Below are 20,146 nucleotides of genomic sequence, written 5' to 3'. Positions count from 1 at the left end.
TGCAGACTTAACAGAAACCTAGCCTGTTTACAACCACAGAGAGCCACTATAGGCCCTGTCTGCCTGAAAGATGATAAAGTTGTGCAAAAGAAGAGAGAGAGAGAGAGAGAGAGAGAGAGAGAGAGAGAGAGAGAGAGAGAGAGAGAGAGGAATGTATAAAACTCTTGTTTTCTTGGACAGGCAACATTCTTGGTGTCATTCGGGATCACCAAAAACTGGTCAACACGTTTCGGCTGATGCGTAGAGCAGGATATATCAATGAATTTGTTTCAATCTCCACAAATCTTACCGACAGATGTGTCTACATCTCCTCTGATGGAGGAAGGTTGTGCAGGTAAGTGTCCCACAGTAACAGCCCTCCCGGGAAATCCCACCAGCACCTTCCTTCCCCAAGTGCACCATTATGTTCTTTCACAAGAGCAGGTTACTCTTACACCCTCACTAAATAGTGACTGCCAAAAAGATACCCCATGGCCAGAAAAAAAGGTATGTAACTTGCAGAGCCTGACATGAGAGCCATCAGTGGAACTGGCAAAAGGTTGAAACTTACTGGTCATCCAATTTGCCTGTTCCTCTGTGGTTGTTCTTCTCTCCTCTTCCCCGCCCCCCCCACATCCCCTTAATCCTTTTGCAGTTGTTCAGATTTCCACTTCACTATTTGAAAGTGCTAATTAGCCTTTAAAACTATTAGCTTGGATTCTTGGAGTGGAATGCCCAAGTATATTGCCATTATTTACTGCACACTGCAAGAGCACCTTGTACAAATAGCAACAGTCCTTGACGTTTCGGATAGTGCATGCCATTCTTTGTGTCCGTGTTTCCGTGTGGTGGTATAAACTTTCTAGAGTTCCGATCAGTGCGTGGAAGTTTACAAATTTAGTGCTCTCAGACAACAGTTTTAATGTTTTGCTCTGGCATGAATTTCTAGGGATGAGTTTAACTTGGTGTTCAACTTTTGTATGCTGCTGACTACAGTAATGCACAAAATCTCAACTTTTTTTGTTTTCCATCTGTACTATGATGTTTAAATAAGCTTACTATACATTAGTTGATGTTATTTCTTTCCCTTGATCTAGACCCTATATTATTGTAAAGAAGCAAAAACCCTCTGTTACAGACAAGCATATGGAAGAACTTGCACAAGGTTACAGGTAAGTAACTTGGCAGGATTCATCATACTTTGTGTTGTAATCAGAAACGAGATTAATCTGTTCCATTTACACACTCGTATACCAGAGCACAATGCCAATTTTGTTGGTTTTGTTGTTCTTGAGGACAACCTTCCTATGATAGTGTCAGGATTTTATCATCAAATGGTGCCCCACCTGTGTTTGGGGAGAAAGGTTTTAGCCTAACTTTCTTCATGGCATACTAATTTTCTGAAGGCAGAGAGGAGGAGAGAGACAAGATGGATTACTAGATTAAACAGAACAGGCAAATTCCATTCTCTTCTAGGACATTGGTTTGGACCCTGCTATTTTTGGATGCAAAGTTCACAGCTTTTTCCTGTGTTCCCCGCCCCCAGCAGTCCTTTCCGCCCCCAAGAAATCTCTCGTTTGGGTGGGCTGAAAATAGCTGCAAGCAGAGTCCTTGGTACCATCTTTGAATATGTGTGTAGCATGCTGGTTGAGTCTAAGGGCCATTTTGCACATTAAATGGCAGCAGATGCACATCGGTCATCAGTATTGTATATTTGCAGCATATATTTGGTACATAAGGTGGGTCACATAGCCAATCCCAGCTCTCTAGCATAGGTTCCTGTATTGATGCACTGGGTTGGAACTATACATTATGTTTCTTTTTAGAAACTTTGTCTTTCTACCACACTTCTAAAAATGTTGTGTGTGTCAGGTGTCCCCAAGTGACCAGAAGTTCATTCTACTCCACATATTGCATGCTGGAATTACAGCATGGTGGCCAAATGCAGAGGAGGACAGGGCTCAAGAAGAGAGGCTTATCCTACACTGGCTGTAATTCCCTTTTCTGTGCAACTTTTACCAGGTGCAAGTGCCTGTTTTCTTACCTTTAGAGTCCCATTTCACACTTTGCTGCAATGCTGGTTTTTATATTGCCAGCCTTTGCCAGATTTTCCAAACATCCTCCCCTGTGAACTCATGACACCCTGTGAGGGAACTGGGAATACCCATTCTTGAGACCCATGAGACCCAGGTCTTAAATTCCAAATCTCATTTGCTTGCCTTCTCAATTGTCCAGCCTTGCCACTGACATTGAAGGAAAAGGAATTCAGAGGAAACTCTGGGTTGGAACCAGTGGTTCCCTTTGGCTAAACAGAAGAAGGAAAGGAGCCATTGGTCCAACCTATGAATGACAGATCATTAATTCTGGAGTTTGCCTTTCAGAATATCTTAGTTCCCACACATACTTGTGCAGCTTTAATTTTTACAGCTATCACTTGTGTCTTTATACTTTTGAACATAATTTCAGCTTATTTATTTGGAATCAATACAGCCAGTTTGATGTAATGCTTAGCATGTTGGACTAAGAGAACCAGGTTTGAAACCCCACTCTGCTGTGAAAGCTGTCTGGGACAGTTGGTCTCTTTCTCAGCTTGACCCTCCATACAGGAGAGGAAGGGAGAGTGATGTTGGGAGGTGCATTGGGTTATCATTGGTAAGAAGAGCCGGACATAAATAAAGTATACTAAATTATTTTGAAATGTTCACGTTCTTTTGGTAGGAATTTTGAAGACTTTTTACATGAGAGTCTGGTTGAATATTTGGATGTGAATGAGGAAAATGATTGCAACATTGCACTGTATGAACATACGATCACTAAGTAAGTGTTCTGTGTTGAGTATGAAGTTTGGTGATGTTAAGAAGTAGCTTGCAAGTGTGAAGAAAAATAAGAAAGGATGTAGACATGCATATCTTCAGAACAGTAATAACATTTATTAAAGGTGGTCCTCAAAGACATCTATTTATTTTATGCAATTTCTATCCCACCCTCCCCCGCAAATGGCAGGCCCGTAGCTATGGTGGGGCATTTCGGGGGACTGCCCCCTTAATTAAAAGCCCCACCCCACAAATAGACATGCCAGAAACCTTATTTTTGAGGAGAGACACCCCCCCACTGCCTGCTGCTGGCAGCAGCCAGGGTAAGAGCACCGTGGCTTCCCTCTCCCTCCCACTGTGGAATTGGGGGGAGGGCATATGGGACCTGGGAAACGTCAGCTCAGAGGACATTTAATTGCCTTCAGAAAGCATTTAAATGCCCTTTGAGTTCTCTTCTACAAGGCAAGAAAGCTTAGAAGGGCATTCAAGAGGTGGCACCTTCAATACATCTCCAGCAGTCCCCCTTTCTGCTATCCCAATCCTACTGTATACCACCTAGGTCATGGTGAGTGTTTCCAAAGCATTCACAATTAACAGGATTAAGTAGTAGGTGATGTGAAAGACCTCTGCTTGAGACCCACTGCCAATCAGAGCTGACTTTGATGGGCCAGTGGTCTGATTAGATATAAGGCAGCTTCATCTGCCTGTATGATCTTGTCCTTCCGCTGATCCCAGCCTGTAAGGTTCACTTGATCCAAGCAGATCCCTCATAACTTTCAGTGCAATTTATAATGCATGTTTTTTGAGCTGGCTCTTCTCTACCTGCATGAGTTCTGTTATTCTGCCTTATTGATGAGCTTTGACAACTCTAATTACCTGGAGCTATTCTATTGGATTTGTGACAGTCCTTTTTTTCTTCTTCTTTGAAGAGCAACAACACATTTGGAGATTGAACCTTTCACCCTTCTTGGTGTTTGTGCTGGCCTGATTCCATACCCTCACCATAACCAGTCCCCAAGAAATACGTACCAGTGTGCTATGGGAAAGCAAGCCATGGGTAAAAAGATGTTACTTGCTTTGGGCCTGGGTGGTGTCATGTCATATGCAGACCATGTAATTACTAGATTAGTTTAAGCCATGACTCACAAATAATTAGCTTGTTTTTTTATATTGAAATACAAAGGTCTGTTTGGATTGCATATTTAACTTTGAAACAAATTACCAGATGTGAAAAAGTGAAACCCACCCTCACTTGTATGACAGTTACTGTACTTGATTTTTTTTCAGAATCTTTAGGGACCTAGTAGCAGATTTTTGTCATCTCATGCTATAGAGGTCCAGGTAACGAGAGAGAGGGAGACTATTTATGCAAGGGGCTGATGGAGAGCATGAAGATGAGATTTCCTGTGAATAGTTAATATGCTCCATTTTTTCAGTATTACCCATTCTCTGACAACAGGCTCTAGGAGGGTGGGGGGTTTTTTGGTAAGGAAATCCAGTTATATCCTCTCCCTTTCTTGAAATACTGGTACTGATAGATGATTGGTGCGTTCTTAATGGAGTAGCAAATAGTATTATGGCTAATGCTAAGGAAGTAAGTCAAATTGAATTCAGTGGGTCTTACTCATGAGCAATTGTGCATAATATCCAGTTTCAAGAGAGAATGAATGAATTTATTGTAACAGCGATTAGCCAGCAGTATAAAACCAGAATAAATAAATTACAATGGCCAGATAGTAAAATTTCCGAAATTCAACAAGGTAAAAAGACCAAACTGTAAATACGCTGCCATAAAGCACAGTATAGTAGAAAAGAATAAAATATAGTACCAAAAGGAACGGTACCAGTTAAAATCAAACAGTCCTGACCCTAGTGGCAACCATCCTGCTGATGCACTTCTACCACCAAGGAACAAAATTTCGCGATCTGATGGAGGGCTGTATGTTCAAGATTAAGAAACAAGTTCTCCATCTTGTCCTGATCCGAAGTGCCTGCCAGAAGGGGATCAATAAGTTTAGCACGAGCCTCTTCAAATAACGGGCATCTCAGGAACACGTGTTCCTGGGATTCGATCTCCCCCAATGCACATAAGCATAGCCTCTCCGATCGGGGAATTTTTTTAAATTTACCCTCGAGAACTGCAGAGGGTAAGGCCGAGCATCTAGCCAGTGTATATGCCCTCCTGAGTTTACGGGACTCCAAAACTTTAAGATATGGGGCCTGTATTTGTTACTAATTGGCGCTATAAATGTTGGGGACACCTGTAGATCTAATTGGCGTTCGGTATCCTTGATCCTCTGTCTAATTTCTAACTTAGCTTGGTCCCTACCCATCTCCAGCAGCGCTAAGGGAGAATACCCCAAGAGCTAAATTTTCCGCTTAACAGAAATCAGCCAATTGGATTCGAAGGCATCAGTCAGGATCAGGGGCGCTAGACCACACGGGTTCAAATTGATCTTCAGCCAATAGAAGATGGAGTATAAGGCAATCATGGCTTCAACCTTCAGCATGCCAGTCTCTAACCGTACCATTGCGTTAGATACGCATCTCGGAACTTGGAGCACTGCTCTCAAAAACTTTGACTGGACTAGCTCCAAGGGAGCATAGCTGGATGGAGGCGCTCCAAGCAACGTTCCGTAGAGCATCTGGGCAAGTGTTTTGGCCTTATAAAGTTTTAAAGCTGATGGTACAAAGAGAGATTAATAACAGCAATCTCCAGTTATGCTTTGCTAAATGCCCTTTAAGAATCCTATCCCACTTTATACACTCTTTTTCTTGCTTGGCAAAACCTTCATTGGTACATATTATCACAGGTAAATTGGTGTCCTAATCTTACAGAGTTTCAGTGGAAGAATACGACAGCTCATGGTGCTATATACTGCACACACTTGGTAAACGAACATATGAATAAACTCTGACACTCTGAGAAAGAAATTCGTCCAGGGGTTCCCCCCTCCCTTAACATGGGCATGGGAGTGCTACGTGTGCAAATGCCAACATGGAACTCCTGCTTATATTGAAAAATGAATAGGGCGGTCCATTGTATGTGCTGCATGTCTGTAAACTTCTGGATAAGTCGCTTGTGAAATTTGAGCAGGTCACTTTAAAATAAAAGCTAATCTAGCAACTTTGGGGATTCATAAAAGTGCATTTTGTTGGATTTACAGTCAGTTAAAAAAACTACAGTCCGTTCTCTTTCCTCCCCACAATAGTTTTAAATATAAGGCAGTGTGCAGAATTCATCAGCAGTTTCTTCTGAGTGGTTTCATTTGCACCCAGAGACTGGAGTTCTGCCTGTTTCCAATTTATTTTCAGTGAGACTTAAGAAAAAATGTCAGTGAATTAAGTTCAAAATATTTACTATGGAAAAGACAGTGTTATTGTTAGAAATCAGATGTCCATTTATTTTAAGTTGCTTTTCCCCTTGGATAGGGGCCCATGAAAAATTTCCCCTTCCCTATGGCTCCATCCTTCCATAAATGCTAATTTGGATTAGGGCACCTTTCTCTGTTCATTGTTGTATTTAAAAATAAACAAAAGCTTGTGTGGTGAAGCTTCTTTGCCTTTTGGTGTGTTAGAGTATGTTTGAAAAATTGAATAAAATCTTATGTTCTTGTGTTATTTTAATTGCCCCCTTCTTTACCATTATATATATATTATTTTTTTTCCAGGAGACTCTATTTTAGGACTATTAGCCTCAGAAGGGGTTGGTTAGTTACCACACACAGCTAAGCAGGATCAGTGTGTACAGAAAGCCAATTCAGTATCTGTAGAGTTCTTTTGTAGTTTTCTGTGTGAAGGTCTTTTTTTCTCGTTTTGTTTTCAGTGTCATTTGCAATTCATTGTCTGTGTTTTCTGAGGTTGGTGTATTCAGCTGCTTTGACCCCAGGTCTTGCACATTTAGCTCCTTGGATACAATCCTCTGACGTTACTGCTGACGCTGGGAACACAAAAGCTGCTGAATATCTTTAAGTAATAATAAAAACAGGACTTTGTTTCTGCGTGCTACTACAAAGCACCTAATTCTGAAGAATGAGCAGGGGAAGTAGAAGTGCGCTTTAGAAGTTGGCACATTACATTGTCATCTTTTGCATTATACACATGAGGATTTCTGTTTTTGTGCTGAATCTTTTTTTTTAATCAAAACCCACGGAACTATTCTTCAAATAGCCTCTGTGATCCTACCTGTAGGGAAGATCTCTCATATCCTCATGGATCTGGTGCTGATTGAGAACCTCAGGAATACTTCCCTGTCGTAAAAGTAGTGCAGCTCTTATGAATCGGCTTCTTTATGAATCTGTCCGCATATATCTTGTTGCATCAGATATAACTACTGTAGCTTTGTCCTCTGGGGGGGGGGAGAGCTCAGCCCTTCCTGTAGTCTGCTTTGCCCGCCCCCTGCTGTCGCTAACTGTCTTCTCATTGTCCTGCAGGAGATCCATGTTCAAGTCCATTTAGTCACTTCCCCGGGCTGTCAAGAGTTTGGGATTATTGAGATAGCATTTTAGCTCCCCACTGAGAAGAAAGGGCCCGTTGCTTAACATTGCCCCTGTTCTGGTCATTTGAATACCTGCACTGCCGTGGTGATGTCAGCCTTGAATTTAGCAAGCTGGGGGAGACGATGAGTGTGCCTTCAAATAAGCTGATGCATCCAGTGAATTCAAGTGTCAAAAGCTCACTTTTTGGGAAAGGGACTAGTGGGATTGTTGAAATATCTGAAAGATTATTTTAGGTATTCGTTGAGTACTTTCATCTTATTTTGAATACCGTCATGATTCTTGAAGAGCAAGACATAGTGTTTTGTTCTGTTGGATGTATTGTAAATATGTTATATCATGCTTTCTCACTGAGGGACTTCAGGAGGCTACAGGTACAGGAAGCTCAGAGATGGGGCTGCCAAGTGATTTCATCAAGGCACGGACAAGACAGTGGCCTGCTTGGCTTTAAAAAAATGTAATATCATAATGCCCTTGGGCGTTCTTGGGGCCCAGAAGTTATATTTGTTTAAACATCGGATCACCTGACTGGCACTCACAGCATTGTGTGCTGTTGCCGCTGTAACTTCTGTGAGTTCAGCACAGCTTTGGAGGTTTCCTGACAACCACAGACCCCCGTGCTGATGGACAAGCGGCTTCTAAACTCATAGCTTCTTCAAGAGAATCCTTTCATGTCTTATTCATTGCTGTATTAGAAACAGCACTGAGGAAAGCCCCTAGGGTACATATGGAAGTGCTTGGATTTGCGGGAGCATTGGATCTTTGCCACAGAACTGAAAGGAATCAAAAGGGATTGATAGAATGACCTATAAAGTTGGGTATCCTGAAGGAAAGTATCCTAATGGAAGCTCTCCTTTCCTTTACTACCTCAAAAGCATGAGCTTATTTTGAGATCATAATCCAGTCGTTCTTTATTTGTTATTTCAATATTGGGACATCACACACCCCCTCCCCCCGGTTTCTCCACATAGCTGTAATTTCCCCCCTCTAACTTCTAGCAACCCTCGGTCTGCGAGGTGTGAAGGAAAGGGCATTCTGTCCTCTTTATCGGCCAAAGGACTAAGGGCTCCAAGATGGCTGCATTACATCCACCAAAGCAAGAATACTAGCATGGGAAGATCAGCCTGGCTCCAGCTAGGTACAGAGGCTCACTCTGTGCTGATTTTGTCAGGCTGGTCTCCCTCTCTTGTGTGTCAAGTCTGTCTGGTGTGTAAACCTGAGGGCGGGGCGTGTACCTCTTGATTAGCATGAGCCACTTTGGGAGACAACTGTCCAGGAAAGGGGGATATAAATGTAATAAATTAATTAAAATGCATCGGCTAACTGGATTGCTTTGGTATATGTGCTGAAAACTATCAAATATATAACCCCTGTTAATGGCTGCAATATGTTTTTAATATCTGAGGTTAAGAAGTCTACCATTTCTAACATAATTTATTTTTATTACTTAGTTCCCTGTTTTTACTCCTGTCAATCCTCCATCAAGCTCAGGGTGTCCTACATCATTCTCATCCAGGCCTGTACCCGGAGGGGGGGGGGGCACTTGGCCCACATAAATGAGTGCCACCCCCTCTGACAAAAAATTCTAAAAAATAAAAATGTAAGATGTGCATGGGGGTTTCATAATGACCCCTTCAGTCTCATTTTCTTTTTCCTGGGCCAAAAAATACATAGGTTTTTAAAAATGCAAATAAAATAAAATAAAATTGCAAAATGCAAAAGAGGGGGAGTCAGATATTCCCCCCTCCCCCCGGCTTACACAGCAGCCTAGAATCAAGTGTCTCCAATCAAGAAGACTATTGGAGGGATAGATGTCACAGCAGAGCTGGAGCTGCTGCTTCTGCTTCTGCTGCTGCTGGAGGACCAGCAGGTGTGGCTGGGGTGGCGTCCCCCCCTCCTGACGCTCCACCAACCAAAACTTTCTGGCTACATCCCTGTTTTCACTTCCTCTGTTTTTTCCTCACAAGAACTGTTGGGTCACAGAGCAAGTTTCATGGGAGGGCAGGGATCAACATTTGGGTCTTCCAGATCTTAATCTGACACTCTATAACATGTTAGTTCTGACAGTAAACAAAATATTCTATTTAATAACCTTTCTGTGTACTTTATGTCTTGCCCCTTGCTGGCTGCAGTGAGATAGTTTCCGCATTTATAACTGTTGCTACAAGGCTATTTGTGGAGTACGTGTTTCAAGAACTGAAATGAGTAGTGGTTCATTTGAGATATGAGCCATGTTGTCTACTAATACGCAACTTAAATTTTAATTTTATGAGGCTTTTTTAAAAGAAGAAGTCCTAGACCTTAAGAATGTTCATTTGATTAGTGAGGCTAAAGCATCGAGGGGTAGTGGTCAGCCAGAGATAGCGGTAATTTCAAAGGTAGACAGTGATCTGTATCTAGTACTCCTCGGTATCTTCTTCTGTCTCTTATTTGAAAGCAATTATCATTCAAAACATAAAGAAAAGTATTGCTGATTTTTATGGCTTTTATTGTATTGGCTGTATTTGCAAATAGCTGTCGCATCAAACATCAAAGAAGCCATCTTGTTGATGACTTGTTATAATTCTTAAATGCAGGTACCATTGGATACAATCAAAGGAATAGAATAGATACTCTTATGTATCTGTTGGCATATCCACAAAGACCGATGGTTAAGACAAAAACCATAGAGCTGATAGATTTCGAGAAACTGCCTGCTGGACAGAATGCCACTGTCGCTGTGATGAGTTACAGTGGCTATGATATTGAAGATGCTCTTGTCTTAAATAAAGCTTCTTTAGACCGAGGTAAGAAGCAGCAGATCATGCTTTTTCAGTGGAAGACGTCCATATTTCTTGCAATTGTAGCATAATTTCTACCAATGATATTAATGAAGAAAGTTCGAATTAATACAAGCACTGCCTTAAATAAGGAAGGATAATTTTTAAGAAAATTAAAATTTGTGAAAATTAATGTTAAAATGTTCAATTGTTGTGAAAGATGCCTCTTAGAGAGGCACCTATTTGCAAGTTGAGGCTGAAATAAGTAATTCAGCCAAAATATTTTAAATCCCATTAGTTTCAGTGGGAGAAATTAGAGTACCCGCTTAACTCTCACTTTAGCGTTAAGGGGACTTCAGAGTTTGATTTGGATTATACCCTGCTTTTTATTGCTTTTCTATAATGCTGAAATTTAAAGGTATCTGATCCCTTGATCAGAAGAAAGCATATGTTGTACATTGTTTTGAATCTGACGATTGGAGGGGGATATATCAAAATGAACAGAAAGTATAAAGCTGATCAGTTAGCTTGTTTTTTGAAAAATAGCTTTGGTAGATGAGTGCTCTGTAGACACAGTTGCAGAGCTGTGCATTCTTTAAAAGTGTTTGCAAAGTCTGTGATTATCCCAGTATTTGTTTCAGTCATGCTTAGGTGAGTGGTGGGCTTTTAATTTTATGTTGTTTTTAAAATGCTAACTACTCTATGAAATTGGTAATATTACAGTCTGCCCGAGTTCTAGTTTCAGTGTGACAAAAACTGTTTTTCCCCTTTTCGTCATAGCTTGTACTGACGCTGTCTAACATACTTTCCCCATCCCTAATACCCCTCGAGTTAGTTGCCAGGCAGCAATACTAGTATTCGTAGACATGTATCTTTGGCATTAATGTCTGCACACTTAATTTATTCTTTTTTTCTGAAACAAAGGCAGACATGATTTAAAGCAGAATGTTTTCCTTCTGGTAGACTAGTAACATTAGGAGGAAATCAGACTGTCCAGAATGACTTGGTGTATCTGAAAGAAGGATGGAGATATACTTCACATAACTTACAGCTATCTTTCAGTTTAAAATCTAAAGTTTATTAAAAGCATTGTTCTTAACCCCCTCTCCCACTGTCTTTAGGAGTATGGATATGCTTCACCAAAATATTCAGCGGTAAATGGCTTGTTGAAAAAACGTCAAGTATCTGTTTTTCAAAAAGCAAAGAGTGGTCAGTGTTCTAGTTACATAATTTCTAATTAAATTGCTTAGTTACTGGTCTCTGGTTAAAAATTTTAACCATCTGAGAATCACACTCTCACACACAAAAGAAACCACTTAATAGTGTCTTAATCATGTTACCGTGTGCCTGTTTTATCCTAAAGATTTTAACATTGTCCTCAAAAAGGTAAATGTTAATGTAGGACGAAGAGTGTCATGTTTCTGCCATTATTGTTCAGTGCCTTTTATATTTCTGGAAATGTAGTTCTCTGTGAGCCCAGTTTTTAATCTATGGGAAATATGATCTTACTGAAGTTATCATATTTTAAAAAGTAGACATGTTAATCTTGTAGGCAGGGTTTTTTTTTTAAAGTCCTGTTGCCCCTTAAAGTCTGACAAATATATTGCGGCTCAACATTTTGTCTTCCAAAACCCTCTTCTTTTCCATGCACGATAAAGTTGCATGTCCCTTTCAAAATTTCCTGCTATATTAAAATTGGTGCAGCCTGGTTAAATGCATGCAGATATATGTTGGATTGCAGTGTTGGAGTTTAGGGGAAAATAAATGACCAAACAAAATCTGAAAATGAAAGTTGTTGGTCTTGTAATTGCAATATTTGATTATACAGCTGTTTGGCTCTTCTTGGATAATCCTGTTAATAATGTCAGTTAACATCTTTGCTTTGTCTAAGGTTTTGGAAGGTGTCTCGTGTACAAGAATGCTAAGTGTACTCTGAAGCGTTACACAAATCAGACATTCGACAAGGTGATGGGACCCATGCTGGATGCAGCTACACACAAGCCAATTTGGCGCCATGAAATTTTAGATGCTGATGGGATTTGCTCTCCAGGTGAGAAACATTTTGATGTTTTTTAAAAACATTGCTGTGAATTTTAGATTGAGTAGAATGCAGAACATATAAAAGTGGCAAAACCCTTCCCCTGTCATGGTCAATTTATTTATTTAATTGGAACATTTATATTCCACAGCTCCAGAGATGTGATTGTGGTGACTTACAACTAAAAACCATTAGAAACAAACCAGGACATGAAGACATCATAAAACACATATCAAGCAACCTAAAATGTTAGTTCTCAGGCCAGAAGCAGATGATAAAACAGCTTGGAGAGCCAGTTTGGTGTAGTGGTTAAGTGCACAGACTCTAATCTGGGAGAACTTGGGCAAGCCATAGTTCTGTCAGAGCTGTTCTCTCAAGAGCAGTCCTTTAATATGCTCCCTCAGCCCCACCTATCTCACAGGCTGTTTGTTGTGGGGAGGGGAAGGGAAAGGAGTTTGTAAACCACTCTGAGACTTCAAATGAAGGGCGGGGTATAAATCCAATCTCCTCCTCCTCCTCCTCCTCCTCTTCTAAAAGAGATAAACCCCCTTAATTAAAAGCTTGGGTGAAAAGGAATGTTTCAGCCTGGTATGTAAAGTAAAGTAGGTGCCAGGGGCAGAGCATCATTCCCAAGGCAAGGTGCCAACACTGAAAAAGCTCTGTCTCTGGTCATCTCTCCTTCATCTCTGCCAGTAGGGTCATGGCAGAGCTTCAGAGGAGGATCTTAACTGGCAGGCTGAAAGGTGAAATATGGTTGACAGTGGTCCTTCAGGTAAATAAAACAAATGGAATAAAAGTGAACGGTGAGTGGAATAAACTGGTCTGGGAAGGAACAGTGGAGAACACAGTGCAGCACAGCATAGACAACGTTATGGTGGGTGCTGGGAATTCTTTGCAGATGAGGCCAAATTTGAAGAGAGGCTTTAAAGGAAGACAGCTTGACAATGAAAACATGAACAACAAATGTAGCTAAACAAAATTAAAGTAGGCTGTTTCATATAGTTCTGGGTGTCCTGGATTATGGGTGCCCTCTTTTTTCCATAATACTGCAGTGCTATAGCTTTCTGGGGAGCCAAAAATAAAGAATAAACCCCGAACACCCCAATCGATCTGAACCAAAGAAACTGCACAAAAGGTTTGTCCCCTGCAGCAGAGCTCCTATACAAAGAAAAATTATCAATGTCTAAGGAAATCCCAACTGAAATAAAACTGCCTTAGAGGTTTCCTGAAAACTGGGAGAATCATACACATTGCCTTTGGTAGCCTGTTCCACAGAACAGATAGAAAATGGATGGGGAAGAAAAATGGAATCACAAGAAGCTTGTGAGTGGGACTTACTGAGAGGAGCGTAGCTGTTCTTACCACTTCACCATTCTGCTGTGACAATATTGTATATTTAAGTGCATAGGGGAGAGTCTTCTGTGGTTGAAGCAATCCATCATACCTAATCATTTGTGTTGCAGAAAAAGAGACTTTGAGTTAAGTACATGATGCAATCAGCTGAAGCCCAAATCCCTTATGTGAATTTTCTGTTGTGGGCCCTGATTAGCAGGCTTAATTATTAATGACTTATTAAGAGAGAGATGCTGTAGAGTATTCCTGCTCACAGTCCATCTTTTCACTATTGGAAGTCTTTCTTTAAAATCTCATAGCACCTTTGTAAATTGGCCTAACGTGTCACCCAGCGCCATCCAGTTCTGTTCTCATCTCTTCACAGGTGAAAAGGTAGAAAACAAGCAGGTGCTTGTGAATAAATCAATGCCTACTGTGACACAGACCCCTCTGGAAGGCAGCAGTGTACTACAGCAGCCGCAGTATAAAGATGTGCCAATCACGTATGTTATCTTTAAAAATCTGCAGAGGAGAAGGCAGGGTGGGTGGGAGATGCTTCGTTCTAGGGAAAAAATAGGCGTGAGCAACACAGGAATGGTGATCAAAGAAAGAAGCTCTTCAAATAGTGTCATATGGATCTAGATCCTTGTTTTGTGTAGCATAGAGTTAGCAGTGTTCATATTTTTTCTGCAAGACTAACATTGTATTTCTGGTAGGTCTAAATCTGTGGGGAAACCTCTGAACACTTATATAACAATAAAGGTATTAGTCCTTCAGGTTCCATAGGACTCTTTAGATACAATCCATCTCCCACCGAAGTGAGTGGGAAAACTCTCATCTATTTTAAGGGAGCTGGATTGGAGCCATTGTCTTTTGGATCATTTCAAGGCACTTTGTTATGTTCAGATGCCTTGATGATGCTGTTGCCTTTCTAATAATTTTAAATCATGTGCACAAATATGTTTGGGATTTTTTTTTTTTAAAAAAAACAAGGTCTGCCATTGCTGTATTCATGGTTTAATCCCCGTAGTTTTTGTGCTCTTTATTATAATAACTTTTTTTAAGAAATAATTTTTAGTGGCAGTCCTAAGCAGAGTTATATCCTTCTAATTTCATTGAAACTTGTGGCAATATCCCTGTTTTTCAAAGCATTATTAATGCTCATAGAGGACTTGCCATGTGTCAATTTTGCTGTATTTCTTAGAACGAAAACATTTTTTCTCCTGTTTGTTAGTTACAAGGGTGCAACTGATTCATACATTGAGAAAGTCATGATATCTTCAAATGCAGAGGATGCATTCTTGATCAAAATACTGCTAAGGCAAACTAGGCGTCCTGAAATTGGAGACAAATTTAGCAGTCGTCATGGGCAAAAAGGTGAGGCTTATTCAGTTTTTCCTAAATGTAGTCAAAATATTTTTTCCAATTCTTACCTTATATGTAAGATTTTAGAGTAGATTTCTCCATGTATAATGTGACTGTGTGTATATATATATGCTCTTTGGAGGAGCAAATGAGATACACATGACACATAATATTTAAAATATTTTTTTAATTATAAAAGACTGGCAATCCAGGCACCAGTGTGCTAGAAGAACAAATTTTTCATTGTAGTGGTACCCACAGTCCCTTCTGTTGATGCTGTAGAGGCCTAATATTGAGCAGCACTAAAAAGGACCCAATCCAAGTCCTGTAGAAAACATGAGTTATTATTCACAAAAGTATCTTTCTCCAAAGTTTTCTTCATACAAAAATATTACGAAAAGACACAGTCTCAAAGAGTGGAACAACAAAGGCAACGTAGGTTTAAAGATGCTGAATGTAGTACGATATCTTGTGCTTAGGCACACAATTCCAAAATAGTCTAACTTCCATCTTGCCTAATAGAAGTCACAGCCATATAATAAATATTCTGTTTTTAGAACATTAATTATACGGCTGTGCCTTCTAAAAACAGAATGTTTTTAGAACTTACTAGACTTACTAGAAGCAATCAATCAGTTTAAGCCTCAAGTACGAAATCTTCTAATAGTCAGTTTGGATTAGTTTTATTAAATTTAAAGAATTAACTCAGCCAGTTTCCTACTTCTAGATGAGCATCTTGTCTGTAAGAAAATGGCAATCTGTGCAAATTGGCCCAGAAATGCTCCATTCAGTCCTGCTTTTTTATTCATATGATCATGGGATTCAGTTTATGGTCCTACTCAGCACTGCCCTGTGATGGCCTTAAAGAGCTACTGGACTTTTATTTTGAAGAGAGAAAAACAGAATATTATGCACAGTCACCGTAGTACTGCCCTGTGTTTAACTGCTGGGGTTGAAAGCAAGTAGCATGGGCGGGAAACTGGACTGACTATCCCATAAATTCATATTTTCAAAAACATTGTAAGACTTCAGAATACTTAGAATAGTACCTTCATTACAATATGTCTTTTATTTTTGTAAATATGTTTCTATTTATTTCATAAAATGGCTGTTGATAGACTAACTGCCATTCTTAGTCTGATTATGGTCTTACTGTAGTACCCTTCCAATAAGTCATAGTGGTTGTAGTTTTTAATTTAATTTATTTATTTACATGATTTATAGTCCACCTTCTGACTGGGACTCAAGGTAGAGTACATAGATTAAATCAGTACCATGGACAGAGTGGGACATTCAGAAGACAGTGCAGTAGGATTTGACTTGTAGGGATCTGGAAACCAACCCAAGCTGAAGCACAGTATAAGTGTAAACATGACATATTACAGGAAAGCAAAAATTACACAGTAAGGAGCTTACTTAACAGCAACAGATAGAATTACCTGTAGTCTACAGTACCAAAAACCGTTTACTCAAAGCTTCTTTCTGAACCATATTGCTACAGTGCAGCACTATTTCTTGTGCAAAAAGCCCTTATGAATAACTCAAAGGAAAGCCAAGAGGGTTGGAGCCTTCTTGACTTCATCAGGCAGACCATTACATAAGGTGGGGGCTACAACAAAGAATGTACTTTTGTTGTTGTTCAGTCGTACAGTCTACTCTTCACGACCCCATGGACCACATCACGCCAGGCCCTCCTGTCTTCAGTCGTACTCCGGAGTTTGCTTAATTTCATGTTTGTTGCATCGATAACACTGTCTAACCATCCATCCTTTGCCGTCCCCTTCTTCTTTTACCTTCTATCTTTCCCAGCATTAGGGTCTTCTCTATTGAGTGGTCCCTTCTCATTTGGTGGCCAAAGTATTTGAACTTCAGCTTCAGTATCTGGCCTTCTAGGGAACAGTCAGGGTTGATTTCTTTTAGGATTGACTGATATGATCTCCTTGCAGTCCAAGGGACTCTCAAGAGTCTTCTTCAGCACCGTAATTCGAAAGCATCTATTCTTCAGCTCTCGGCCTTCCTTACAGTCCAGCTCTCACAGCCATACATTACTACTGGAAATACCATTGCTTTGACCATACAGACTTTTGTTGACAGGGTGATGTCTCTACTTTTTATTATGCTGTCTAGGTTTGCCATAGCTTTCCTCCCAAGGAGCAGGCATCTTTTACTTTCATGGCTGTAGTCACCGTCTGCAGTGATCTTGGATCCCAGAAACGTGAAGGCTGTCACTGGGTCCATGGCTTCCCCTTCTATTTGCCAAGGAGTGATGGGTTCAGATGCCATGATCTTAATTTTTTTGATGTTGAGTTTCAAGCCAACTTTTCCACTCTCCTCTTTCATTGTTAGCAAGAGTCTCTTTAGGTCCTCTTCACTTTCTGCCATTAGAGTAGTATCATCTGCATATCTGAGTTTGTTGATGTTTTTCCCAGCAGTCTTAATTCCGGCTTGTGATTCATCCAGGCCGGCATTTCGCATGATGTACTCTGCATATAAATTAAATAAGCAGGGTGACAATATACATCTTTGTCTTACTCCTTTTCCTATGCTGAACCAATCAGTTGTTCCATATCCAGTTCTAACTGTCGCTTCTTGATCCTTATACAGGTTTCTGAGGAGACATGTGAGGTGGTCTGGTACTCCCATCCCTTTAAGGACTTGCCATAGTTTGCTGTGATCCACACAATCAAAGACTTTAGCATAGTCAATGAAACAGAAGTAGATGTTTTTCTGGTACTCCCTGGCTTTCTCCATAATCCAGCGAATGTTGGCAATTTGATCTCTAGTTCCTCTACCTCTTCGAAACCCAGCTTGTACTTCTGGCAGTTTTCTATCCATGTACTGCTGAAGCCTAACTTGTAGGATCTTGAGCATGACCTTGCTGGCATGTGAAATGAGTGCAATTGTGCGATAATTTGAACATTCCTTGGCATTGCCCTTCTTTGGAATTGGAATGTAAACTCACCTTTTCCAATCCTGTGGCCACTGTTGCGTTTTACAAATTTGCTGGCATATGGAGTGCAGCACTTTAACAGCATCATCTTTTAAGACTTTGAATAGCTCAGCTGGTATACCATCACCTCTGCTAGCTTTGTTGTTAGTAATGCTTTCTAAGGCCCATTTGACTTCGCACTCCAGGATGTCTGGCTTGAGGTCAGTGATCACACCATCATGGTTGTCAGGGACATTGAGGTCCTTCTTGTATAGTTCTTTTATGTATTCTTGCCACCTCTTCCTAATCTCCTCTGCTTCTGTTAGGTCCCTACCGTTTTTGTCCTTTATCATGGCCAGCTTTGCACAGAACATTCTCTTGATTTCTCCCAATTTCCTTGAACAGAATGTACACGTACAGGCAATTTTTGATTTTGCTGATTTGCAGGATGGCACCTATAAAAGGCCATGTTCAGATGAGTAAAATTGTCATGGCAGAACACAGAGGGAGAGGTGGTCCTGCAGATATTAGGGACCAAGGCCATGGAGGGCTTGGTCTTGAAGGACAGTATGATCCCCACTTTTGATGGGGTTCAGCTGATTCTTGCTGACTAAGTTAAGAGCCTTGGGGTTATACTGAACGGTATTGCTGGAGAAGCAAGGTAATGCAGTTGCAAAAAAGGCTTTCTTCCAACTCATCCTGGCTTGAAAAATGGACGCTTATCTCAATATAGCTAATCTGGCCATCTGAATCCATTCCATGGTGACATTGAGACTAGACTACTGAGAAAAAACTTCCAGTTTATGGAGCAGCGATGGCGGATGTTCTCCTCGAACCGCAGGGGAGCGATCCACACACCAGTGGCTTGGAGGGGTGCCACTTCAAGTGACACCCCCACAGAGCCTTTGTGATAAGATCCAGGCCAGAGGGCTTTTGAGGGGTAGCCTCTTTGATGGCATAACACCGGAGAATTGAGGCTCCCCTCCACCCTGACGGTCCAGCCGCTGTGTGGCCTCCGGGCACAAGCTGGTTTGACCGGGACAAGCGCCGGAGATCGAGCAGAATGGCGTTTAAAGTGAGCAAGGTTAGAGAAACTGACTGACAATGAACGTGAGTTCAGAATAAACCAGATTATTGTAAAAGCAGATTCCCGCCCCCCTCTGGTAAAAGTGGGCCGCAAAGAGGGACGCCTCTTATGCGAATGAACTGATAAACGATACGAAGGGGGAGAGGGGAGTTAACACAACGAGTGTGTTTTGAGAGACTTACTTGAATACCGACATCGTGGGCCGATTTTTCGAGCTGGGGAGAAGTGTTAGAAACTGTAAACAAATCCGAAAAAATGGTGGCCCAGCAAAGAAAGCTGAAAATGAAACCGCTGGGCACCAAAACTGGAAGAGGGAGAAGACGTCATTAAAATGCTAGCGGACATGCTTAAGCTGGTGATGGAGCAACTCAATGGTATTAACCAGCAATTGACCGTGATGAATAAGAACTTTGCATCTCATCAGCTCCAGCTGAAAGAAACGGAGAAGAAAGTGGAGCAGGCAGCTGAGAAAATTAAAGAGATAGACAGCACAAGTAAGAAATTGAAGAAAAGAATGGGAGAAGTTGAAACAAAGCAAAACTTCCAAGAAAGCCGTTTGCTACAACTACAGATGGAAAAAGCTAACATGATTCTCAGGTTCCAGGGAGTTCCTGAAGCGGAGAGTGAGGACCTGAGGAGGTTGCTCAGCGAGATCCACTGAAAATGGGAAATATAATCATCAAAACCTTAAAAGATATTCCATTTGAAATCCGACAAAAGAGGAAAAATTATAAGGACTTAATTTCTTTCCTTCAAACCAATGGAATTTCATATAGGTGGGCAATTCCAGAGGGTGTCATCTTTAAGATCAACGATAAAAGAGAGAAGATAGACTCCACTTTCAAAGCTAAAGAATTTTTGCGGCGCCAGTTGGGAATGGAGGAAGAGTCCAAGGAGGAGGAAACGAAATCTAGTGACTGCCACCTCGGGAATGAAGGAGGACTCTGCTGCAGAAACGGGAGCAGGTGCTGCCAGAGTTGTATATGACTTTAGAGACAGAAAGCCGAAGTAAAGGCAGAAGGACTCGGGTAATAGCCTTTTGAAGCGAAGAACAAGAAGATGATCAGAAAGTTCTCTCATAACAACTAACATATTAACACATAAACACTGAAGCTGATATAAACAAGAACTCTACAAGTATATTGTGATACTAACACTTATAGTATCTATATATCTAATAGCCAAGTGGCCCCGTCTGTGCGGATCGCTAAATCCGCACTCCGGGGCCACCTGGGGGGCAGGGAGATTTTTGGGCACACGTGGGGCTGTCCCCACGTGTGCACAAAAATCCTAAATGTGGGGGAAAACCTTGGGGGGATGTTTAAATCCCCCCAAAACTGGAAGAGCG

General features: G+C 41.0%; 1 protein-coding gene across 1 annotated transcript in view; it reads left to right on the top strand.

The window, feature by feature from the left end:
• Window positions 1-20,146, top strand: part of POLR3B (polymerase (RNA) III (DNA directed) polypeptide B) — an 89,226-nt gene that overhangs the window by 40,259 nt on the left and 28,821 nt on the right. Inside the window, 8 exon segments of the mRNA XM_015427574.1 lie at window positions 181-334; window positions 1,077-1,151; window positions 2,698-2,796; window positions 3,722-3,849; window positions 9,865-10,074; window positions 11,939-12,097; window positions 13,803-13,920; window positions 14,652-14,794. Coding sequence (XP_015283060.1) covers window positions 181-334; window positions 1,077-1,151; window positions 2,698-2,796; window positions 3,722-3,849; window positions 9,865-10,074; window positions 11,939-12,097; window positions 13,803-13,920; window positions 14,652-14,794 — 1,086 coding nt within the window.

The sequence above is a fragment of the Gekko japonicus genome, unplaced genomic scaffold (genome assembly GCF_001447785.1).
Source record: "Gekko japonicus isolate JY-2015 unplaced genomic scaffold, Gekko_japonicus_V1.1 scaffold28, whole genome shotgun sequence".
NCBI lineage: Eukaryota > Metazoa > Chordata > Lepidosauria > Squamata > Gekkonidae > Gekko > Gekko japonicus.
This window is presented reverse-complemented; position numbering and strand designations above follow the sequence as displayed.